This window comes from Ursus maritimus, unplaced genomic scaffold (genome assembly GCF_017311325.1).
Source record: "Ursus maritimus isolate PB19 unplaced genomic scaffold, ASM1731132v1 scaffold_13, whole genome shotgun sequence".
NCBI classification, from domain to species: Eukaryota; Metazoa; Chordata; class Mammalia; order Carnivora; family Ursidae; genus Ursus; species Ursus maritimus.
The window spans coordinates 44,902,260-44,928,703 of NW_024423675.1; the positions used below are offsets into that span (position 1 = coordinate 44,902,260).

The 26,444-nt window shown below is 38.8% G+C and overlaps 1 protein-coding gene across 1 annotated transcript in view; it reads right to left on the reverse strand.

Moving 5' to 3' along the window:
- Nucleotides 1-26,444, reverse strand: part of NHSL1 (NHS like 1) — an 81,684-nt gene that overhangs the window by 15,057 nt on the left and 40,183 nt on the right. Inside the window, exons 3-5 of the mRNA XM_040627492.1 lie at nucleotides 23,650-23,777; nucleotides 5,356-5,548; nucleotides 987-1,118 (exon numbers count right to left, since the gene is read on the reverse strand). Coding sequence (XP_040483426.1) covers nucleotides 987-1,118; nucleotides 5,356-5,548; nucleotides 23,650-23,777 — 453 coding nt within the window. The remainder of the gene's footprint in view (nucleotides 1-986; nucleotides 1,119-5,355; nucleotides 5,549-23,649; nucleotides 23,778-26,444) is intronic.

Below are 26,444 nucleotides of genomic sequence, written 5' to 3' on the forward strand. Positions count from 1 at the left end.
AGCAGCTGTTATGTAACATACAGTAAACATATAGTACCTGGCTCCAAGCTCTTCACCTGTATAAATTCATTAAGTCCTCAAACAACTCTATTGTCTGTTAGCATCACCAACCACATTATTTGAATGAGGAAGTAGACTCAGGGAGGTAAAGTAACCAGCTTGAGGCCACCCAGGGAGTAAGTGGCAGAGCTAGGGTTCAAATCCACGCAGCCTGGCGTCAGAGTGCCTGCCCCTGACCCAGTAGGCTCTGTTGCCTCTGTAGACATTTCCGATGGGCACATTAAAAACCAGAGAGAAGAAGTGAATAGAGAAACAAAGGATTATCCAAAGCATAAAGATAAGCAGAAATAATTTGGATAAGTGAATTATGAAGTAAATAACACTCTCCACTAGTCCCCCCCAAAAGGGGAGGTATCTTTTTTCTGTTTTTATCACAGGTTGAAAAGTACTGACCAAAAACCTATGAAATTGTTTCGCTGGAAGTGTCATTAAAGCACTATCTAACACAAATGACTACTTCCTAGTGTACTGAAATTTACTAATTACCCCACACTGTTGTCTCTTTGATGACAAAACGCCACCAACATTGTCAGTATGACTAGTGAAGTCCATACTCACAATCTGAAGTCCTGGAATGAGTTTTCAGTTTTATGAAAACTTAAGATCTAAATGAAAGGGAAATTTCATTGTGGAAATACCCAATGTGCCAGGCTCACAGGGATGAGGACATTACTGTACATTTCCATCATCCCAGTTAACAGTTTTCATGTAAGCTCTTCCTGTTACCTTCTTACCAAAATTCAACAAATCATCTGCATGGGATGTTAAGACCTGCACCCAGTGCCTCACTCAGGAGAGAAGCTGTCCCTCTGGGGACACCAAACGGCTATCAGAATGTATTGATCTCATAAGCACCACGATGAGGTTAGCGTTGTAATGCTGAGCAGTAATGAGGGGCAACGGAATACAGTTCTGATGAGCCATACCTAGCTCCTTCTGTATGTTGTCAGGGATTCCTGTAATAGTCTTTCTCCTTTTGACTTTCTTCGGTCGTCTTACCAGAGTGTCTGTGTAAATTAGAGACCGCCGAAGGCTGGCCTGGCGATCGAAATTCTCCCCTAATATAGAGTAGTAGAAACAAGCAAAGCAATGTTATTTTCAAGCAAGCCGACACCATGCACTTTCTTCCAAAAGCTTGTTGTAAAATGATAAGAAGGTATTAATAATGATGTTAGCCAGTCATATGTTGATGAATGACGCTGAAGGACAAAAAAAAAAAAAAAAAAAAAAAAGGAAGGAAAGCACATTATCATCATAAGGCTATTGTTTTCATTTCCAGGTGTGTGTCCTTCCAAAGGAAACACCCTGATCTCATTTGCAAAAAGCGCTGGGGTAACAACTGCAAATCTGTTAATAACACACTTCAAGAGTGATTCTGTGTTATTTAAAAAATGGGTCATTTTGGAAGTGTTTTACATAGGCCCTCTGGTCACCGAAATCACTCTTTACATCAGTGTACATGAGACGGCAATGGGCATATTGGGTTCATTCGGTTATCTCTAGAGAATAATATAATGTCTTCTCCTCTGTGAGGATACAAATAACTTAATCAAGGATTCTTGGATGAAGAGCTTTTTCTTTCAGTCAGGGAGGCTGACAATTTGGACAGGCTGTGGTACTGCTATGGTGTGAGATACAAACTACCATGACCAATAAAACGCCTTATAATGATAAAGTACTTTGACCACAATGAGACCCAGTAGCACTGCTGTTGTTAAAGCTGAGTTGCTTTCTCTCTGTTTCATAATCACCTTTTACAACTGATCTTAATTCAGACATTTCTAGTGATTTTTGCAATCAAACCTAGAATGCCACGTCCACCAGACTTTTTTTAAATCTCTACATTGTGAGCTTGTGTGATTAACAAACCAATGGGAAACCATAAAATAATACAGTATCAGTTACTGATTGGTCTGCTTTAAATTACTAGCCAGTTTAATGAAAGAAAGTTTTATAGTACTGTATTTATTAAGTGGCTATTCTCCTCAAAAAATATTTTAAAAATATATACATAACGCAAATTATATACTTCCATCATTCTTATGTTGAAAAAAAAAGTATAAAAACATTCACTCTTTTTAGCAATATTGACACACATTCAAAGTGGGTATGTTGTAAACAGTGTACCCTCTATTTAAATAGGAATAAACTGCAAATAGAAACTCATCTAATCTAAACAGAAGATAAAAGGCCTGAATGATCAAATCACATTTCACCTATGAAGCAACAAACTTAAATAAATGCTGACAACTTTGAAAATGCTGGCAACTTTGTTCCTAATGGAGAAAACCAGAAATGATGGAGAGAAGACAGTGAGACACAGAAGGTGCCATCCCTGCGCTAAATGCATCACTATGGGCAACAGCATATATGGTGCTTGTGAGGGCAGGTCATGACTTCAATGGTCCATTAGTTCCTGCAGCGGAGGAAAACAACTCCCTTACATCAAGGCATTAAGAACAGACAAAACACTGATAGTTACATTTACTCTCTAGTTCTGCTTCCTAAAAAAAAAAAAACGAAAGATAAACCACCAGAACTCCGAGGATATTAAGAAACAAACCATGAGAACGGACATCTAAGACATACGCCGTTAAAGGCACCAAACTCTCCATCTTGGATCATGACCCTCCTGGTGGACTGAACATTTCCTGAGGGCAGGTGCCATGATTCACATACCTTAGCACCCCCTGTGTCACTCAGTTCGATGCCTGACACAATGCAGGTATTTAATAAATACCTGATGAGAGGAACTGAATCACTCCCATTCATTGAAACACAGCCTTAGTCATGGTTACTACTTAGAAATAAACTTAGCTAACTCAGACATCAGTACAAAGCCAGTTTGTCAAAACCGTTGAAGCGTGTTTACCCACTCTATTTATCTTCCATCTTCCAGGTGGAAGACTTGTTATCCCACATGGCAGAAGGTGAAACCTACGCATACATACATTTCACTTGAAACATTTTTCTCTCTTCAAATCCTAGAACATGATGAGCCCCTACAGGACGATGACTAAAGGGACTAAATTGATTTTCAAGCTGGCAGCTTATTGTGCTAATGGTCTACCTCTATGCCTGGCTGGCTTCACTCTGGATGTCAAACAGTATATTTATCGACATTTTTTCTCCCTGCTGAGCCTGACTGAAAATCAAACTAGAGGGTCAATGTTCATCCAAATAAATGAGCATATGACAATTCCTTATGGAAAGCTACATTTTAGTCTCAAAAGTCTTCTAGGGCTTCAGAAATACAACATTTAAAGAGCAGGAAGCTGTATAGCCTATGTCAATTTGACTGCTAAAGTGAAAAATTTAAATGTAGTGCTTTGTATCAGAATATTAGAAAAATCATCTCTTTATGAAATAGATATATATGTATGTTCACACACGGATCCAGAAGATGAATCAATATGTAATTAGGTACTGTATTTAATTATTACATTTCCGACAGTGTTAATCACTCAAAAGTAAATTGCATTTTGACATAACTCATATTGCTCACTTCTTTAGTGTCATTCACCTTTCTTATGTGGTATTTGAAGGACTCCTTTTAGACTCTATGTAATTCATATCCACTTAGTCATCAACAGGAGAGAATTACAGCTCAAAGAAATGGCACTGTCCACCGTTGTAACAATGCATTTCATTGCAAGTAATTCTTTATTCCTGAAGCTACAGTTACTCTGTTTTAAATTTCCTAATCTCAGGATAATGCATTTATCCTAATTTCATCAAGGACTGTCATATCTCATAGCACAATCTTCTTATCTTCTAATACTACTTCTGAGACATTTAATCATATATAATATAATTATGTTTCTGCTGCATTTAATCAATCCAATAAGGTAATGCATTTTCTTACAGAAAATATGTGTCCACATATTCCATCAAGCAATAAACACACTTTATGCTGAAACACAGCGCCTTATAAAAATAATCTTAAAATACATGACTTAGGTGCCTGAGAATCACATTCGGGAAGATCAACAATGTTATTTACAAAGAAAATGGAATAAAATACTATACTATTCCTTTAGGCTTAAGTACAATAAACATGGAAAAATGTATATGGAATTTAAAATAATCCATGCACTTATTTACTATATTTCTCTGGAATACAAAATAGATGTCATTTTTATTCTAAATGGAATTTTTAAACAGCTGTAAGGTTTTTAAAAAATCTTCAGTAACTATCAAAATGTAAAAACCTTTCTAACAGCAGTCGACAGCAGTAGCTTCAGAAGTACAGCAAGGGTGCTGTGGGTTTTCAACCTAACTTTTTATGAAAATTCACCCTTATTGGTCACCTGATTTTTTTAGGTTCTGGCCCTATCAGCCATGCTTTGTATGGGCTAATTATCAATGATGATTATCAATAATCTGTTTCTCTTGAACACCCTGTCCAATGTTAATTCTTAACATACCTGTTTTAGACTTGGTAACCCCCCCAAACCACTGACCTGTCTTCTTTGCGAGCTCTGCAACTGATAAAGCAGGAAAATTCTGACTTCTAGTCTTTTAACAACTCCTCTAAGTTTGTCAAATCCTGCGTTTGAGCTTTACATGCCTCGTTATTTGTCCCCTTAAATACCACCGATGATTAAAATCTGAGCATAATATTCTAAAAGAACTTGAATTTCATGTTTGGCAATATTCATATTCCAACTTAATATAACATATTCTAAAAAGTTTATATTCGGAAGTGATTTTATTTGAATATTGTAGAATTCAAATATATGGGGATCAAAATATAATTTTACCATCCTATTAACTTTAAAACGATATTTCTGTAATTTTTATTGCTAATTCACATGCTATTTTAAGGATTTTTCCCTTTTCTACTTGAGAAGACAAAAAGGTAAGAAAACCTATCATTTAGAAATATCACAAAATGTTATTTCTTCATTTCCATATATACTACATAAAATAGTCCTTTAGAAGGGAAACATGTCATTGTTTTCTTACCCAGAACCATGTTTAGAAGATGATCTCAAATAAAATATTTAAAATAAGATATTTTAAGTAATTCAATGAAAAAAAAAAAACACACACTTTTGATGAATTCCATGATATCAACCTTCGGTAACACACTGCTGTAACAAGCGAGAAATATTTCATATGCACGCACATATGTAAGTTTTAGTAGTCCCTTCATTAATCAAAGAGCAGGAAGCCAGAATATAGCTATTTACCTTTTAATGTATAAATGAGACACTAAGAGCATATAACAAACAAAAGCCACAGTCATTCTCCCAAGTGCGTTTAGAAACCTATCCGCATAGCAAAGCTTACCAGTTATGTTAATGGGAACCACATCAGCCTGGACTGTTTGGGCTTGCTGCCGCATCTTCTCTTCTGGTGTTGGCAAGGGAAGTGACTTGGTCCAATTTGTTTGAGTATTAAGGTCAGAGAAGTCACCTGAGGTTGGCGTTTTAGGTCTCCTGATGGAAATAAGTCTTTCTTCTTCTGATGAAGAAACAGAACACTGCAGGGAAAAAAGGAAGAAGATGCTATAGTGTGTAAACAGCCGGCAGAAACATTTAAAAATACCTTATTTTTAAAAAATTTTTAAACTGATTTAAAGTAGCAAACAAAAAAAAAAGGTCACATTTAAGAACGAAGCAATGGTTTGCAAGAAAACTGCCCATCACCCTGAGCATGACCAGTTACACGTACGATTCCCACAGTGGCCTCAGTCTGGAAACCGTGAGGACTGCAAAAGGTTTTGCTGACCCACAATATCTTTTCAGTTCTTCCTGCTTTTCCTGTATTTACTATGGTCAGAAAGCTTGCAGATTTAGTTTACCACGAGAAGCCTAGAGAATCATCATGGCTGTGGCCATCAGTTTCCATTTTTATTAACACTGTATTTGTTCACAGTAATTTCTAGCCTCAACCTTATTCCTTTTAGGCACTGACCTCAAGGAATATTTCTGAAATGATAAAGCTATTGTTGCTCAACTATGTGTGCTCTTCTGAACCATTTATATGAAAAAAATCAGTGTGAAATTGTTAAATTCCAAGAAGCTGATTGAAGCTCTCTGCTCTGAGCCTTATCAGAATTCCATGAAAACATTTCTGGTGGTGTCTGTTTCGAGACAGATTAACATCCTAACTGGGGAGCCCTTCTGCAATACCTTTCTTCCCATACCATCTTAAAAAGCATAAGCAAGAAAGCTGTTCTGGCAAGCACTTTATGATGGACTTCACTGTGGCTGCTGGGCAGCCGGCTCTTAGATGAAGAAGCTCCAAGAACTCAAAAGAAATACAATGTGCTCACAAACAACAACGATGACCAAATAAGGGTAACTGGCTTTTGCTGGGAAATGGCAGTTTATAACAAACAATGAACGTCTAAGAATTGCTCTTCGTGTTGAAGGCATTTCAACTAACTTCTCTACCTATGGAAATAAGGCATTTAAGAGAGTTTACCAAGGGAGTACCTGTGTCACCAGCACCCAAGTCAGTTCAACACTCCCTTCCCCAGACCACACAGCCCCAAGCAAGGGTTACTACCCTCCTGACTTCTAACACCATAGCTTTGTTGGCCTCTACCTGACCAAAGGGAATCATGGTGCACATTCCCTTTGGTAACTTACTTCTTTCATTCAACATTATGTTTGTGAGGATTCATCTATCTGTAAAAAGCAGGCATTAATACTTTTCTGGATTTAATGCAAATTTCTAAGAGGACACTGGTAAGAAATTTACAGAAATACATCAGTTAGAAATTTCAATCACTTAGAAGAACACCATCATCACTGTTTATTGCTATTGGATTCACCTTATTGCAAAATATCTGTATGTATTCTGTAACCACCAGGCCCCCACAATCTGAAAAAGACTATGGAAGAGCCAACAAGAAGAGTTTGCTGTTGGGGACAGGGTCTAGACTAAGAAACCAAAGACTGGAGTCTATTCATTTTATACCTGCCAGTCAAGTGACTTCCAGGCTGCTCCTGAACCCTAAAGTTTCCTTTGCTGTAAAATGGGATTATACGTTTACCTCCTGAATCCCCCCAAAGAGCTACTTTTAAGACCTCATGAAATGGTATCTGTGAGCGTGTCTATGACAAATATTATGGAAATGAAGGTGATGGTCATAAAATGTGACTTTAGGAAAGCAAAATCATGAATTGACAAGTACCCAGTTTTTTGCTTTTATTGCAAAAACACTACCAATAATAAAAGTAGTGGGGAAATAAATAATATAAAATAATATTAATTTAAACACCTCTATTTTTGACTTCATATTCTTGATACATAAAATATGTAAAGTGATATTCTAGTTTCTTTCCCACCAAAGGAAAATGTGAAATAATGTTTGTAATTAAACTGACAAATAAATATACTCAACTTATGATGGGCATATGTTACTGACATCTGATTATGATACTAAATTACACCATATCCATTCATGTTTGATCCACTTCTGGGAAAATTGTTACAACTCCTACAGATCCTTGAAAGACCATCAAGGGAATTTGGGGGTCAGCAGCAGCGGCTAAGCCCAGTGATATAAATAAGTTATTTCCAGCCTTTTTGCTCTTATAACACTCTTGTTAAATTTTAGACTTATATATTCTCTACCCTTAAGATGCAGACCCACACACACTAACATATGCACACACAAGTAAATTACAACTGATTTTATATGAGAATTTCATGACAGTTTCAGGACATCGAAGATTGAATCTCAACCTAGTAAATGAGGTTACTCTAATTTTCTGATGTACACAGAGAAATAATTTTTCAGGTAATCCTGAAATACGGCACAAGCTTTGAAAGCCACAGGAAGCACATCCTAACGAAACAGGTTTAACAGCAAGAAAAGTAAGCTGCAGCTTGATGGAGAATAAATAGCACGGTGACATCCTGAAGAGAGGGTTCCCTTGTCCATGTGACGTCTGCCAAGGGAGATGGTGAAGCGCTGTTCCACAGTCCGTGGGCCTCTCAATGGTGCTCATCAGCCCTAGTAACCTACTTTGCTTTTAGTTGGCTGATAGCGTCAGGACTGATAACTTATCACAATGAAAGCGTACTTCAGTTTAGCCTGTTGCCATGGAATAACCACCAGGGACAGACAGCTCCAGTGTGACAACTTTCAAAGGTCATCTGTTCTATAAAATGCTCCCTTCATTTGCAAAAAAATTCCCCAAGCACGGCACGGAATAGAGTGATACACAAATGTGACTATTATGCAGTGCTGCAACTTTTGAAAGAAAAATTAAAACCAGGACAGTTATGACTTCCAGAACCACCTGACTCCTCTCTCTCCTAGTATTTATAAACACAGCAAGGGGCACAGGAAAAGCCTCCTGCATCTCAGTGGTGTAACGCATCATAATTACTCCAGTAAGATGGATATTTTAATGGTCTGGATTATTACGTTAGCCTCTTAACTGGTCTCCATGCTTCTGTTTACGCTGAATACCCCCCTGCTCCAACAGCCTACTTCTCAACACAGAGGCCAGAGGGGACCCTTTTAAAACTTAAGTTGGGGCGCCTGGGTGGCTGAGTCGTTAAGCATCTGCCTTCGGCCCAGGGCATGATCCCAGGGTCCCGGGATTGAGCCCCACATCGGGCTCCCTGCTCAGCGGGAGGCCTGCTTCTCCCTCTCCTACTCTCCCTGTGTTCCCTCTCTCCCTGGCTGGCTCTCTCTGTCAAATAAATAAATAAGATCTTTAAAAAAAAAAAAAAAAAACCTTAAGTCAGATCACGTTGCTTCTCTGCTCAACCCCTCCAACACCGTTACTATGACCGACAAGGCCCTACATGCTCTGCCAGTGGCCCACTGCTAACTTTGACTTCATTTCCTACTATTCTATTCCTTATTTTACTCGTCACACCACCCTTTCCATGCACTTTCTTGCACATCATGCACACTCCTGCCCCAGGAACTTTGTAATTACTGCTCCCATTGGCTGACATGCTATTCCCTTAAATTTACACCCTATTTTTCTTTGGGTGTTTACTCAGGAGTCCCCTTCTTGTTGTCTTACCTGTTCAGCATCCCTAACATTTTAACTCCTCCCCAATAGTTTGTATCTCCCCTCTCTGCTTTTTCTCTTTAGTATGAATCACTAGTATACATATATTTTAGTTATTTATCTTGTTTATCTCTTCCCTGAGAACTTAAGTTCCAGGAAGCTTTAAATCAGAATTGCATGGAGAACTCTTGCAGAATTTTGGCTATAAAAGGGTCACCATTTAATAACTGATTGTTACACGCCTCACTCTGGGTTGCAGACTTAAAAGAAATTCGTACCTCATTTTCATCTTTATAGCATGAGCCTTATTTTATAAGTAAGGAAATGGAGTAAAGTAGGTTTACTTTTGGGAAGTATACAAGTAGACAACCGGGATTAGAACCCAGACTTGACCCCAGAGTCTCTACTGTTAAACAGCGTAAAATATGGGGCGCCTGGCTGGGTCAGTCGTTAAGTGTCTGCCTTCGGCTCAGGGCATGATCCCGGCGTTATGGGATCAAGCCCCACATCGGGCTCCTCTGCTGGGAGCCTGCTTCGTCCTCTCCCACTCCCCCTGCTTGTGTTCCCTCTCTTGCTGGCTGTCTCTCTGTCAAATAAATAAATAAAATCTTAAAAAATAATAAAATAAACAGCATAAAAAAACAACTTGGAAATACTTGCATCAATTACTAGGTTGTCTGATCTAAAGATAAAAATCTCCATTTATATCTCTTATTCAAGAACAGACCTTTTGAAAAATCTATAAAAGCCAGAAGTGTGGTGTAATAGAAGGAGCACGATACCCTGGAGTATCAGCATCCTGGCTCTATCATTTACTAGTTATAGGTTTTGAGCAACTCGAGCTCCCTGTGCTCGGGTAAGAACAACTCAAATAGCTTCACCATGCTTCATATTAATGGAATCCCTCAATGTGGAGTGAATTACTTTTTTAAACATTGAGTTTAATGTTGCCTTGCTTTCAGAACTTAAATGCAGTTTTTAAACCTATTATTGGTCAATAATGTTCACCAATACCTCAAATCTTAGTCCTGGAAGTAATGGAGAGTAACAAAGAAACAAGAAACCACAATTCTTTGCACCAAGAAACCACAATTCCTTGCGCCAAAATACTTAATTTAGAAAGGGAAGTCACTGGCCACACCAGCAGTGTTTTTGTAGATTTTGGATGCTGCAGACCTGCGTTTCAGAGACTACTAGGTGCTGTCTGGAAATCAGACAAGCTCCCACCAGATGGACAGTGGAGCCTGAAATATGGTCTCTCTGGCAGTTGGCCAAGTTATCAAAAAATGGGCTTAACTGTGAATCGCAGAATAGCCCAGGCTTTTCGTTGTTGTTGTTGTTAAGTCTGCTATGCTCTTAGAAATTGGAACTACAACCAGAGCTAAATTTAAATCTCATTTAGCAATTATTACATGAAAATACAGAACAGATGAAACTATACAGAGCATTATTTAAGAAGATATCAATATATACTCTACTCCATTTTGCAGGAAACTTACTCAGTCTTTGGTGTTTTTCTTCCCAGAATTAAATTTTTCTTTACTCTTGGTTTTCAAGATTTTAGATGGTTTTATAAGGTGTCAAAACTTCTGCAGTGTTTTTTTGGCTATATGCTTCTTCTACCTTCAATGTATTTAGACACAAACAATCCTAACTTAATTCTGTTCTCTCCTATTTCTCTTTCCCCTTTTGGACCCAACGACAACCAAAAAAGCAGGGATGGTAGACATGGATCCATACAGAAGCACAGTTCATGGTTCATCCAGCAACTCCATGATGGATGGAGTAACCATATCAAATAACTTCATTCCTTTTCTCCCCATCAGTGTATTAGTCCATTTACCACAGAGCCAGCCCCTTTATCACTACTACCTACTGAATTAAAATGCTGTGGATTTAAACTATTGCATTAAGTGATCTTTTCCTAACAAAATACTTAATTAGAACATAAATGTTTAAAATGATGCAGTATTTGTTTTTAATAGTCTTTTAATTTTCATAAATGATATATACAAAGTATATAACATAACATAATGAATACATCAGAACTTACTACCTAACCCATGACTTACATAAAATATTACCAATAACTGCCATCTACCTCCAGGCTCCTCCCTGCACCCCCCAAGGTAACCTCTCTCCTGAACTGTGCATTAGTCATTCCCTTACTTTTCGCTATGTGTGTACAAATATGTGTACATTACATATTTATATTTGCTTACTTTTATAAAAACGGTTTCATTCTCTGTGTTGTGTTCTTATGTTTCCAAGACACACCCCTGTTTTTGTGTGAGCCTACAATTCATTCATTTTATGGGCACTCATTCCATTCTGATACCATATTTATGTATTCACTCTTTTACTGATGGATAATTGGGTTGTAAAAGATCTCTGTCTGTTATCTCAACCACTCACAACTCCGGAAAGAGGGCAGTGAGGATGAGCAGGCTCAATTCCCCCATATACTCATTGTTGGAGGGAAAAACAGGAGCTCTGGAGCCACAGATCCGGATTTGAATTCCGGCTCACTCTGAAGGATGCTGAGGGTGTTCACTGTCATGACTGTGGTGATGGGCTCATGTGTGTAGACGTATGTCAAAACTTATTAAATTGTGTAATTTAAATATGTGTATTTATTTTATGTAAATTATATCTCAATAACACTGCTTTAAAACAGAGAGATTTCAGTTTTGGTATTTTAAAACTATGTGATCTGAAGCAAATGATATAATCTCTCCAAAATACAGTTTCTTCATCTGTGATATGCGCACAATCCAAGCTAGCGCTCATGGTTCCAGTTAAGTACTAAGTAGATTCACAGAGAGCATTAAACCTAGTCTCTGGCTCCTGAACTATTCTGCATGCTGGTGCGTGATTCTGTACTGGGAGATGACAGAGAGATCAACAAGACAGGGATGCTGTGTCCCCATTCAGAGGGGAAGGCAGATGTGAATAGAGCCTTATTCCAGTGTAATGGGATGTTTACAACAAGAGAAACTGGGACAAGTTACTAGAGACACCCTCACTGGTTTGAATGTACCAAGGCCCGGAAAAATGACAATCCCCAAACTTTCATTCTTGCTTGCAAGATACAGAGTAACAAGGTGTCCCAAATTGTAGATTTCTGAACACATGGAGCTAGCATAGACTTCTCTGTGTTCCCACTATGCCCTGAAATTACTCACAGAGAGACCCAGTACAAATGACTGCATCTAGAGGCATCATAAGTGTTTTCTAGACCATAAGCCACCTGAGGCCAGGCACTATGTCTATATACTAAGACCAAGTAGCACCTAAATGGTTTTTGAAAAAACCAAAAAACCAAGAATCATGAATGAATGAATACCAGACAAGTCAACAGTGGAATGAAAAATGACTGTAGCAGGCATAATGAGAAGGCATTTGGTTAATTTAGTAATCTCGCCCTTTTATTTCACCCGCATGGTGCAAGGAAAAGAAAATGGAGTACAAAGTGAGAGGCCGCGCATTCACGTCCTCCCTGATGCACTCTAGCCACATGCTCTTAGGAAAGTAATTTCATTAATTCTGAGTCTCTGATTCCAGATCATTAAAATGATAGTAATGGGGGTGCCTGGGTGGCTCAGTCGGTTAAGTGTCTGCCTTTGGTTCAGGTCATGATCTCAGGGTCCTGGGACTGAGCCCTGCATCGGGCGCTCTGCTCAACAGGGAGCCTGCTTCTCCCTCTGTCTACCACTCTGCCTACTTGTGCTCTGTCAAACACATAAATAAAATCCTTTTAAAAAATTAAAAAATGATAGTAATGATTATGAAAATACTTCTTTCATAGGAGTTCCCATGGAAAAGGAGATGTAACGTGGGAAAAAATTTGGAAGCTGTTCGAAAGTGTTCTACCATTATTGTAAAGTTAGTACTAATATGACCGCTAGTAGCTCTACCTGGCGATAACCTACGAAGACACAACCACCAGAAGTGTTTTAGTAGTTGCTGAAACCTCTCAAATTCATTGCTTTAGGCAGGAAATTCTAAGTGGGTGGAATAAGAGACTTAGGATGACAGAGAGAGTAGCGAAATTTCACTGTCCATGGAGTCATGTTCTTTACAGTCTGGTTTGAAAAACCAAGCAGTTTAATAATACTGTGCTAAACATTACTTGAGAATATTCTGTGTGCCAGGCACCACACGAAGAATTTCATAAACACTAATTCATTTCAACCTCACCACATCCCTCTCCAAGGTAGATAAGGTAGCCATGTAATTTACTATCAAAACCAGAACTCCTTTGAAAGTGAAAGGGGGTGCTCTGAATAATTACACAGAATAGCAGCTGTAAACCAGGGCTGTCCTGAGCAAACCAAAACACGGGGCTTATAACTCTTTATAGTGTGGAAACTGAAGCTCATGGAAAGACAATTTATGCAAGACCACTCAGCTTCAACAGGTGGAAAAGCTGCCCCAAACTGGTGTTCTCAAGCATCATGTGATATAAGCCTCCGAAGTGTGCAATTACACAGCAAGGCTCCTGTCCTTTTGTCTTCTTCAAAGTCCTCCTTTGGTTTAAATATCCCTCATCAGTGAGGACTGAAACAGAACCTGAGATGCCAGTTCAGAGTAAAAGGAAATAGAAAATTTGGGGTTCTATCAATACCATTAAAGCCAACCTTTTATTGCCATAATCCCAGTCTAATTTATGTGTTTGGGGGTTAATTTTACCCAAGAGATTGAGTAACCCATGACTGACATCCTTTCTGCTGAGACAATGGGGCCTCTATGAATGTTTTCCTGATTCAGTGAACATATCATCAAATATAACCTCCAGCAATGGCAGCTGAAGAAATGCCCTATCAATTCACGGGAAATGTTTTGGCATCTATAACTAAACTTCCTTCAAATACCTGAAAAACCTGTTTGGTAGTACCTGGTACTCATTGAAAACTGAAAAAAACAAAAACCGTGAAGACTAGAATAGTACTAAAGCAATGACTTACTCTCAGATTTCGCAGTTGAAAAAAAAAGTACTTTGTGAGATTTCTAAAACCCTTTGCAGACAGCATTTTTCATGCAGCAGGTTTATATATAACCTATATTGTTGGAAATATTTTAATTATTTTTCTTGTTAAACTTTGAAAGATACATGTGGGTTATCATTAGCAAAACACCATTCCTTATACCAGAAATAGGAGTCCTACTTAGTAAATATTTTGCATTAGGATAATTATTGTAGAATAATGATCTAGGATAAACACCCAGAACAGATGTCCCTTAGGTTCTTTGTTCTAATTTAGGTTTTTGGCCTTTACCTTATTAGCAACTCTCATTTTAGGAGAGTGCTTCTATCCCAAGCACATAATAGATGCTTCATATTTTTGAATGCAAATTAGATGCTTTTCACTCTATATGCTTCTTTCAATATCAGAGCATTTGTAGCCTAAGCACTTGTTAAATTCTATGCAGTCTACCGTTCTCTCACCCCCCATCTCTTACCAAGGAAATACAAAGTAAAGTGTTTCCCCAGAACTTTCCCTCACATTTGACCTCTACATACACTGTATCTAAAATATCCCCAACTGTCAGAGTGGCTTTTAAGAACATAAATTTCATTTAAGGGTCTTGGTCTTAACACAGAAACCATAAACTGCTGGCTTGAAGCCCCTTTCACAGTTACTGGACTCCCACCTGATTTCAAATGCCAACTTGGTCATATACGGAATCCCATAAAGACTTAGGTCTACTCCTGGACTTTATATTCTATATTTAACATTCTGTTCCACTGGTCTGTATACTCAGGTTCCACACTGAGTAATTCCTGACTCAATTTTTAATACCTGGTGAGGCCAGGTCTCCTTCCTCAGTGCTCCTTGGTGTTACAGCTTTCCCAGCTATGACCCTTAGATTCAGCCTCTCTGGTTCTCTCCCTCCTCTTCTCCTAAACTGTTCAACTTCTTACCGGTATTGTGTTAATTTTATAAATTAAAAATGACAGTTTTTTGATACTGAGTCCTCTAAGAGCATAATAGTCTTTTCATTTATTCAAATCTTGTGTTCTTCTATAGAATTTAAAATTTTTTCACATAGATGTTACACTTATTAATTTATCCCTACGTTGCTAGCACAAATTTAGGTTTCTCCTACATCTTGTAACCTGCTTTTGTAGATAGGAAAATTATCGCTTTCCATACATCAATTTCATACCTTACTCTGTCACTGAATTCTATTGATAGCAGTTTCAAATTTTTATTTTCCTGGAGTCACCAAGTATACAAACTTACCATGTACAAAGAATGACAGTATCATCTCAGTCTACTTTTGAGCCTCTTATTCTAGAGCTTTTCTGATCGTTCTGGCTGGTGTTTCCCATACAGTGAAATAACAGCGATAGTCAATGTGCTGTCCTATGCCTCATTCTAACAAGAATGGCTCATTTAAAATCATGCTGGATTTGGTGACAAAGCAGATACATTTTAAGTTATGAGTATCTACTTGTTCCTATAGTATGGGTTTTTAAAAAATCAAGGATGGCTATTGAATTGTATCAAATACCTTGTCAGTATCTATGGTTTTGACCTGATTTTTCTCTTCAAATCTATTACTATGGTTACTGTGTGATTAGATTAATCGATACTGAACATCCTTGCATTATTACTGGGAAAAATCCAGGTTGATTTTTTTAATATTTGTCTTGTAATGAGCTGTTAGATTATGTTTCTTAACATCCTACTTATGACTTCTAACGATAATATTCATGAATGAGATCAGCCAGCTGATTTTCTGCTTTGTGTAGTCTTTGTCAGGTTTGGCCTCAGGGTTAAGCTGATTTTTTTTTTTTAATAAAAAAAAAAAAATCACACCATAACCTTTTTCTTTGCTCTGGGAAAGTTTCAAGCATTGGATTACTTACTCTTTAAAAACTTTAGTAGAACTCTCTCTATGAAATGAAACCATCTGAGCTTGTTGCTTTTCACAACTTGGTCCATTTTCTTTTTTTAAATGGGCTTCATTTTTCTACCCAGCTTTATCAAGATATAATCAACAAATAATATTATGTAAGTTTAAGGTGTATAATGTGATAATTTGCTATATGTATAGACTGCAAAATGATTGCCACAGTATGATTAGTAAACCCATGTATTACCTAACATAGTTATCCTGTTGTGTGTGTGGGTTTTTTGTTTTTTTTTTGGTTAATCTGGTGTGAATTTTTGATAAAATTTCCGTATTGTTTGAAAATAGAAATCAGTCTGTTAAAACACTCCCTTTCTAGAAGTTCTAGAGTTAGATCTGATACATTACACAAATTAGAAAATCAGTTTCAATATTATCTACTTTGATCTAACAAAAGATGGCATATATAACTTTTGTTATAAATACATAATCATACAGTCCTCTGCTTAAAAAATATGTTAGTGACTTCCTATTAACTATGCAATAAAAGCTACCTCCTTCACTGAGCATGCCCCCCACCCAGTGATTCCACCTAGTCTCCCTCCACCACTACCCCTGTTAACACTACTGGTCAACTCAGTAACTCCAGAGCTGATCCATCTCTCTCCCCTGCCCTGGTCCTTCACAACCTCACCTTCAACATGCCTCTACCACTCACTCTTAGAAACATGCCCTGGGCTTAATCATTACATAGCAACAGATGTGAGGTGTTAGTAGTGGTTCAATAATTGATAATCCTATAGAGTTTACTGAAGGTGCAAGAATAAAAGAATCAAGAATGTTCCCTACATTTTTGACTTAAGCATCTAGTAGAATGGACTTATGGTTTACTGAGGTAGGGAAAACTATGAGAGGAGCAGGTAGGGTTGGGAGAATCACATACTAGGATTTGGATAAGTTTGAGATACTCATAAGACAAGTGGAAATGGATAGTAAGCAGAGAAATGCATGAGTCTGAACTAGCGATAGAAATTTAGGAAACTTCAGTGCATGGAACTTAAGGCCATGGGACTCAGTGAAATCACCCAAGGAGTGAGCCTGTTTCCGAGGAGCAGAATTACACCAAGGTTTAGATACATGGAAGAAGAGCAACCAACAGATGACTGAGAAGCAATGGCTAGTGAGTGATGAGGAAAACCAGAAGTGTGTGGTCTCATGAAAGCCAAGTATAGAAATTATTTTAAGAAGAAAAGAATAGTAAACTATGCCAAATGCTGCTGAGAGGTTGAATCAGAGGAGGGCTGAGAACTAACTATTGGATTTAGCAAGGTGGACGTGATGATTAGACTTAACGAGAGTAATTTCAGTGGCATGCTGGGGATAAAAGTTTATTTGGAGGGGGTTCAAAGGAGATTGTGAGAAAAGGCAGTGTTGATGGCAAGTCTAGGCAGTTCTTTGGAGAAGTTCTATTATAAAGAAGAATTGGAAAATGTGGCAGAATCTGGAGGGGGATGAAAGGTCAAAGGAGGGTTTCTTCAAGATCAAAGAAAATACAGCATGTTCGAATGATGGTTATGATGCAATAAAAAGAGAAAATTGATCAGGTAAAAGAGAGAGGGGTAAACTGCAAGTATGAAGTCCTTGAGAAGTTGGCCTTAATCATTCCACTGAAAAACTACTGAGTCCTCACTACATGCCAAGCCCAAACCTAGGCACTTGGGATGCAACAGGGCAGAAAGGAGCGAGGACTATTCACCCATTGCAATGCAAGCAGTTCAACAGGTTTGGTTGTGAAAGGACCTACCCTTGGATTGCCCTCCCCCCAGTGCAGTAAGTATCAAAGACAGTAAGTATCTGAGAGTCAAGCAGAAAGCATGGTGTTTGGAGATCTGAGAAGAAGGCATGAAATATGACTTGGTAGAGTGGAAGAGTGAATTGATGAGCTAACTGCTGCCACTTCAGGTTCGAGGTCAGGCATTTATGGTACAACCAGCTAATATAACCTGGTGTTTTTCTCTAGCCTTGTTTAGCTAGTCAGGCTTTAGTACAGAGCAGGGGTAGAGCTGCATTAAATTGGGGGAGGGATTTCTCTAGGAAACTGGCAGAAGGGGAGGGGGGCCAGCAGAGTTGAAAGTGTGTGCAAAGAAGTGAATATAACTATGGGCCATGTAATCTAAGCTGGGGAAGGATGACTGACGACGTGAAGAGGGTAGGGTCAGTGGAACAGAATTTCTCATGGGGGTCAAATAATGTCTGAAATGGGATTCAAGAAAGAAAGGAAGGAGTGGGAGGAGGGAAGGATGGAAGGAATGGGATTCTAGAGGGATTAAGCTGGAAAGACAATAAATGAAATTATCCTTGACTCTTCTTTTGCTTACGATTTCACCAAATTCTGTAGGATCCACTTTTAAAATAAAGCTAGAATTGGGACACCTGGGTGGCTCAGATGGTTAAGCATCTGCCTTCAGCTCAGGTCATGATCTCGGGGTCTTGGGACCGAGTCCTGTGTCGGGTTCCCTGCTCACTGGGGAGTCTGCTTCTCCCTATGACTCTCCCCATTTGTTCTCTCTCTCTCTTGAATGAACAAATAAAATCTTTAAAAAAATAAAATAAAATAAAGCTAGAATCTCTACCACTGCCACCCTGGTCCCAGCCTGCACTGTCTGTATCTTTGCCAGGATTACTGCAATGGCCTAGTGACTTGCCACACTACTTCCATCCTCAACTCTCCATGGTCTTGTCTCCATACAGTAGCCACATCACATTAAATAGTAAATCAGATCATACTACTTTCCACCTCAGTTCCTCCAGGACCTCCCCATCTCACCCAGGAACAACAAACCCAAAGTCCTCACCATGCTCAATCCAGCCACTCTGATGCTGTCTGGCTATTTCCCCCCACAGGATAACCATATTATTGTCTCCAGGCCTCTGCACTTACTATCTCTTCTTCCCAGAAAACTCTTCCCAAAGACAGTCACATGCAGTGTTCCTACACTTCATTCTGAGGTCTGCTTTAGTGACACCCTCAGAAACTCTTCTTGAACACTCCATCTAAAAAAGAGCAGCCCTGTCACTCTAAAACTCTCTTACTACTGTTTAATTTTTCTTCATAACATGTATCACCACTCTGTGTTCCATTTATTTGTCTACCGTTGTTTTCCCTCTGATGACAGGGACTTTGTCTTTTCCACTTGATGGGTCTGCAGAACCTGTATTGACGCTTGGTTTGTTGGAGATGCTGCGTAAATATTTGTTGAGTCAATGAATGAATGAACAGCCTGTTCAAAAAAGATCTCGGAGAATAACCTTATTCCACTCCCCACTTTCTAGATATGGAAATGAATGCCTGGAAGGCCCAAGTGATACAGCCAAAGAAACCCAAAAAGTGGCAGAGCTAAGACATGAATTGTATCTCCTAACTCCCAGGATGCCTCTCTTAATCTCATCTCTTAGAGTCTCCCTTTCTGACCATTGACACAGCCATTCTTTTGGTCTAGTCCTTGGTATGACTGCCCATTACAACAGCCCTATGACTCTTCTTCTTACATATCTTACCCTCTCCCCAGCCCTTCCCCACTTCCCGACTGCCCAAGCCAGAAGAATTTCTCTTTTGCATGTTACTATATGACAAACACTTACTGCAGCAGGTAATGTGTAAGACCCTTTTTAGTCTGGCTAGTTCTCTCTACCAGAGAGCTGTAACTTCCTTGAGGCAAGTATAGTTACCTTACCAATCGTTGCATTTGGCAGTATCTGGTATACGGCATATATTCTTAAGAAACACTTACTGCACCGGCTACTCTACTTCATGGGATGTTCTCCAAGATTTCTGCCTGGCTCACTCTTTTAATCCCAATCACGTCTTTGCTCAGGAAGGCCCGTCCTTTTAATTGAAAATGGCAACCTCCCCCTGCCCCCTTCTGTGTTATGTTCCTCCAGAGTGCAATCACTTTCTTTTTTTTTTTTTTTTAAAGATTTTATTTATTCGACAGAGATAGAGACAGCCAGCGAGAGACGGAACACAAGCAGGGGGAGTGGGAGAGGAAGAAGCAGGCTCATAGCGGAGGAGCCTGACGTGGGGCTCGATCCCATAACGCCAGGATCACGTCCTGAGCCGAAGGCAGACGCTTAACCGCTGTGCCACCCAGGCGCCCCTACATCACTTTCTAATACAGCATCGCTGCTTCTGTATTCCTGCCTCACTGTCAGATCAGCCACTATCAAGGGCAAGGATTTCTTCTGTTTGCTTCATTGTTATGTCTTCAGCACCTAGAATAATCCCTGGCACACAGGACCTGCGTAATAAATACTTGACTTGAAAATGAATTATAAGTCTGTGCTTAAAGTAGTTCTGTTTGGGAACACATCGAGGAGGGTAACGGAATAAGTCCAAATAACTACCAGTAATGGCCGCGCCGCATGGAGACACTGGTGCCTCCTCATGATACGGTGAGCAGTGAGGGGAGGGTCACAGAGACTTTTAATAAAGACTCCTGACTCAGGGTATGTACTTGGTAGTGATTGTTCCGGAATAACTGTTGAATGAACGAACCAGCTACGCAGCCCGTCGTGCACTAAGCACTGCACGGGGTGCACACCAATGAAACCTCCTCCCCGACTGGAAGATACTGCAGCACTAGTTGGGGTGAAGGACCCATAGGAAGTGGTAGCAAAAGCACAATGACCTATAAAGGTTAATTTCCACGCCAATTTCAGGGCTTTTGTCACTGAAAGCAATACTAGGTCTTGTTGACTTATATACAGTTAACTAAAAAGAAAAAGCATATGGTCTGGTGGGAAACACGGTAATTAATCCGATAGCTATGAATAAACAAAAAGACGGAGACTGTGCTCCAAGACCATCAAACTGGATGTGGAACAGGGAGAGGCGAGTGGTTTTTTTGACGCTCCATGAAACCAAGAAATTACAGAAGTTCATGCAACACTGACTGATGCAGCCTGAGAAAGAGTTGGGAGGGTTTGGGAAGGAAGGAAGGAAGTTAGTTCGTTCACATGATGGAATAGTTTGTTAGCTGATGTTTAATTAGTATATAATCATTCATAATTAATACATTATATAATTTGATATTTACTTTATTCTGAAAAATTTCTTACATTGAGAAGACATTCAAGCCTGATAACATAAAAAATTCTGAACATAATTCAACTTGGCTCTATATATTTAAGAAAAGAAGTTCCGTTTAAATATCACTAACGGTATATTTCAAGGATTTCAAAAACACTTTTAACCAAGGATATACAGCAGTAAAGAAAGGTAAGATTTGAAAGCAACTATGTGCTTTCATGGCGGTCCAAATATAGGAAGGCCAGGAGTCCAGACATTGTGATTGAGCCTGTAACCGAGAGGGGGTTTTCAGGGAGTCCCAGAAACAGCTCACCCTCCCAGCACACACACCAGCGAAGGCTCCTCCACTGCTCCCATGTCTCCATTTTACAGAAGCAGCATTTGGCCCCAAGAAGAGATCTACGGTTCCACAACTCTGGTTTCTGCTCTAGTGGGTCCCAGCGCTACCAAGTCACACTATGGTACTTCTTATGTCTGATAGGATATGTCATATGTCACGTCCTATCATATAAAGGATGACATTTATGTACATGTTCTTTTTCACATGATCATTATCTGCTGACTCATTTTCAACGTGACAGGAGCCTTGTCTTCTTAGGGATAAAGATTTTTTTACTTTCTTCACACATTCGGGAGAGGGCTGCTTGGAGGGGCCCACTGCAATGCACATAGGAAGAGAAACTAGTCCACAGAGACAAGACTTCCCTCTGATGTGAGCATCACGGTAAGTAAACAGCTATGGGAGAATTTAGACACTACAATTCCACTTTCCAGAAGGCCTTTGGATGTTGTCTCAGTAATGTCAATTTGCCACCAGGGGACTCTATACTCCTGGATACTCACAACTTACACACTCACACTGCACCAAACCGCCTGTCTCACTGGGCCATTATAAACTCAATTTTCCTCCTCTTAGCGTCAGTCAAAGGTTGAAGTGTATCTGGATAAAGAAAGACAATCTCACGGGTGGGGAATCTGGGGAGATGACGGTCAAAAACGGTACCAGCCTTCAGTTGTGAGTTGAATGAGCTCTGGGAATCTAATGTACAGCATGGTGACCACAGTCAATACTACTGTGCTGTGCACTGAAAATCTGCTAAGAGAGGAAAATTTAAGCATTTTCACCACATGCAAAAGAAAGGTAACTATGTGAGGTAATAGATGTGTTAATTATGTAAGTACGTCAGGGGCATCTGGGGGGCTCAGTCGGCTAAGCATCTGCCTTCGGCTCAGGTCATATCCCAGGGTCCTGGGATGGAGCCCGAGTTGGGGTCCCTGCTCCGTGGAGAGCCTACTTCTCCCTCTCCCTCTGCCCCTCTCCCACCACTGTGCTCTCTTGCTCACGTGCGCTCTCTTTCAAATAAGTAACATCTTTAAAAAAAAGATCATATACATATGTCAAATCATCACACTTTAAATATATATAATTTTATTTGTCAATTATAATTTCAATAAGGCTGAAAAAAAATTTTAAAATAAGAATAGAACAAAATCCTCACTACATAATTCATCTTCTAATTTCTATATTCCTTACTCTTGTCAATGAGAGAAAAATAAAAGTTTTAAAATTAAAAACCAGATCAATTTTGAAGTAGCTGCTTTTCGTACTACAGTAAGAGAACTTTGTGTATTTTGAGTCCTAAGGAACTAAACTAATATGTGAAAATATTTTTAAAGAAACAGGAAAAAATATTCTCAACAAACAAAGATGGGGTCCCATCTTCATCAGAAGACTAAAACATCATGGTAGTAATCTCCCATTTTTGATGAACTGTTATCCACCCTTTTCTCTGATGTTATTTATTTGAGGAAGGACAATAAATTTTGAATAATGTTCTCCAAACAATAACACATTTACGTATTCACCTAATTCTGACATTTCTCAGGTTAATTAAAAATGGTTTCTAAACCAAAACATGTCCATCAAACTTCAAGCTTCTAAACCAAAACATGTCCATCAAACAAAACAAAAAACCATGTAAGTTAAAATCTCCTTACATTTTTATTCTTTCAGGGGCATCTATTACTGAGAAAATATATTTGTCTTAAGTAGTTTGCACGTATCATAAGAGATGGCATGAGAAAAAAGACTTGCATATACGAAACAGCATCTCCACAGTGAACTGACGGGTGCTGTAATATTTAAGTGCTGCCTCTGTTCAATCTTTCTGAAAAACACTGACCACTTGTGAAACAGTAGCATTTGCCTGTTGGACTTAGAGCTCTTTTTTCAGGAATCTGACTGGGTTCTTGATCATATGAAAAAACCAAAACAACAAAAATAAGACTTTCATTTTTTCTATCCAAAAGAGAATATTCAAAAAGCACAAATATACTGAATGTGACCCTTTGATGAATTCTTTGAATCCTGACCTTACCTTTTAAAAAAAATTTTAGACTAATTTTAGACTTGCAGAAAGGCTGCAATGAGAGCACCGAGAATTCCTTGTGAACCCTTTACCTAGCTTCTCAGAATGATGACGTGTTACATAATCATGGCACCTTTGTCAAAATTAAGAAATTTATTTGGGACAACATTATTAACTGAAACCGGATTTTATTCTGATTTCACCAGTTTTTCAACTTATGTCCTTTTTCTATTCTGGGTCCCAGTCCGGGATCCCATGTTGAACTGGGTAGCCTTACCTTTTGATCTGTTTCTTCATCTTCATCTTGATAATCATCGCAGAGTGGGCTGGCGTTGGCTGCAAAGGTGGGCCCCTGGGAGTAGTACTGAGAACTTCGGTAGCCATCCCGCCGCAGTTTGTCACATTCTACAGAGGGTACAGGCCAGGGAGGGGAGAAAGGGCATTAAAAACCAGGACTTGTTTACTCTCCTTTTACCTTTTCTAGTAATATTTTCCTAGGTATAAGATTTCAAAAAAATACTATTAATAATGAAAATGATGACAAAAACAACTAAGAGGGGTACCTGGGTGGCTCAGTCAGTTAAACATCCAACTCTTGATTTTGGCTCAGGTCATGATCTCAGGGTCGTGAGATCGTGCCCCACATCAGGCTCCACACTCAGCATGAAGTCTGCTTGAGATTCTGTCTCTTCCTCCCCCTCTGCTCCTACCCCCCACTTACGTGCTCTCTAACATACATACATACATACATACATACATACATAAAATCTTAGAAAAAAACCAAAGAATTAGCAAAACACCGATTACACATTATACACCCTGTTCATGTGTTTTAACGGGATTTCCTTAGGCTTCACAACAGCCCTCTGAGTCAGGTTTAAGGTAATTAAATTATTTGCTCAGTAACATTATGCAGATAAGCAATGGACTCAGAATTTAAACCCAGGGTCTTAATTACTATAATTTTTTATACACAGCAATTGATTATGTAACTCCTCATCAAAAAATACAAGCAATTCTCATGCTATGCTTCTTCCCTAGACTCATCAGCTGGAAGTGACATGAGAAATCATGGGTAACAATGCCCTCATTTTATTTTTAGTTCTCAACTTAACTTTGATGCCAAACAGGCTATAATCATTGAGTGGAATTTACTATGAAGCCAGGTGGCAGTGTGAGACGTCTGCCAGTCTACAGAGAAATGCCTGGCACCAGAGGGTGGAGGGTAACCAGGAGCATGGTGCTCTGCTTGGCAGCGGGGCTGGGGCCACTGGCTGCTTAGAGACCAGTGATTCTCTTCAAGTAGGAACCATGGTGCTAATTACTTGGATCAGTGGGGACAAGTGCAGCAAGGAAAGTATTAATGGCGTTTTAAAGCCCCAGGAGATTTCCTATTACCCGAACAGCACCTTAGAGAAGCATTTGCCTCGCAAAAGGGTTCACTCACTACAGGGTACCTTTAAATATCCAGCTTGCTAAAGGAGTATGAAATGTGTTTGGTTTTGGAAGAGTTTCCTCTTTGCACAGCCTGACAAAACCATGCAACTAATGGCACAGAACTAAAGTAGGGCATCTTCAGAGTGCCTTTGTAATACTAGGATCTATGATTCTCCCTCAGAGAGGAGATAATAGTCGCTTCAGTGAAAGGATAAAAATTCTCCAGCCAGGGGAAAAAATCCTTACTCTCCTTTGCTACCTCACAGTGGGGGTGAATAGAGTTTCCAATCCAGAATTGCAAATCAAATTTTTAAAAACCTCAGGAAATAATCATGAGAATCTTTCAGAATGCCAAACTAACTTTAAAAATGCATTATATAATCACAAGATAGCTAATTACTACTACTTCAGTTACTGAGGGGCTAATTTGTGGACTCGTCTGTCAACAACCGTAAATGTTGAGTAAAATGGAAAGATTTTAATTCCGAAATTTCCAGAACAGAGGGTATTTTTTAATGAGCATTTACTCATAATAATCTAACCCTTCCCAGTGAGAAATATTTTCCCATTTCTCCAATATTAATAATTTCTCTAAAAAATTTAAATAAAACAATCAGACTTATACTCTCCTTCTACAGAGAGAATATTACATAAATCATGATTAGTAGTTTTCAGTGTTCTGTGAAAGTTTTGGGATTCTGTAAGTATGTGATTTGATTTTAATTACCTTCAAGTTAGGATGAAAAAAATACTTGATTCACATTTCATTAACTTGATACAACAAATTAACTTTTCTGCAGTCCTATAAACTATACTCTCCTAAGGATTCAGGGTGAACCCTGTGTAACAAACCACTTTAAAAGAAACATACCTCAACATAATATAGGCCATATATGAAAACCCACAGCTAACAACATACTCAATGGAGAAAAACTGACAGCTTTTCCTCTAAGATGAGGAATGAGACAAGAATGTCCACTTTTATTCAGCATAGTACTAGAAGTCCTTGCCATAGCAATCAGATAAGAAAAAGAAATAAAAAGCATCCAAAATGGTAAGGAAGAAGTAAAACTTTCCCTGTTTGTAGAAAACATAGTACAAGATATACAAAGCCCTTAATACTACACCAAAAAACTACTAGAGCTGATAAATGAATTAAGTAAAGTCAAAGGATACAAAATTAATATACAGAAATCTGTTACAGATCTATAATGAGGAAGTAGCAGAAAGAGAAAACAATCCCATTTACCATTGTACCAAAAAAGAATAAAATACCTAGGAATAAACTTAATCAAGTTCATGAAAAACCTGTACTCTGAAAACAATAAAACATGATAAGAGATTGAAGATGACAAACAAATGGAAAGATATTCCATGCTCATGAACTGGGAGAACCGATACTGTTAAACAAGTCTATACTACCCAAAGCAACCTACAGATTTAATTCATTGCCTTTCAAAATACCAACAGCATTTTCACAGAACAAATAATCCTAAAATTTGCATGGAACTACAAAAGACCCCAAAGAACCAAAGCAATCCTGAAAAAAAAGAACAAAACTGGCCGTATCACAATGCCAGATTTCAAGAGACATGACAAAGCTATAGTAATCAAAACAGTATGGTACTGGCACAA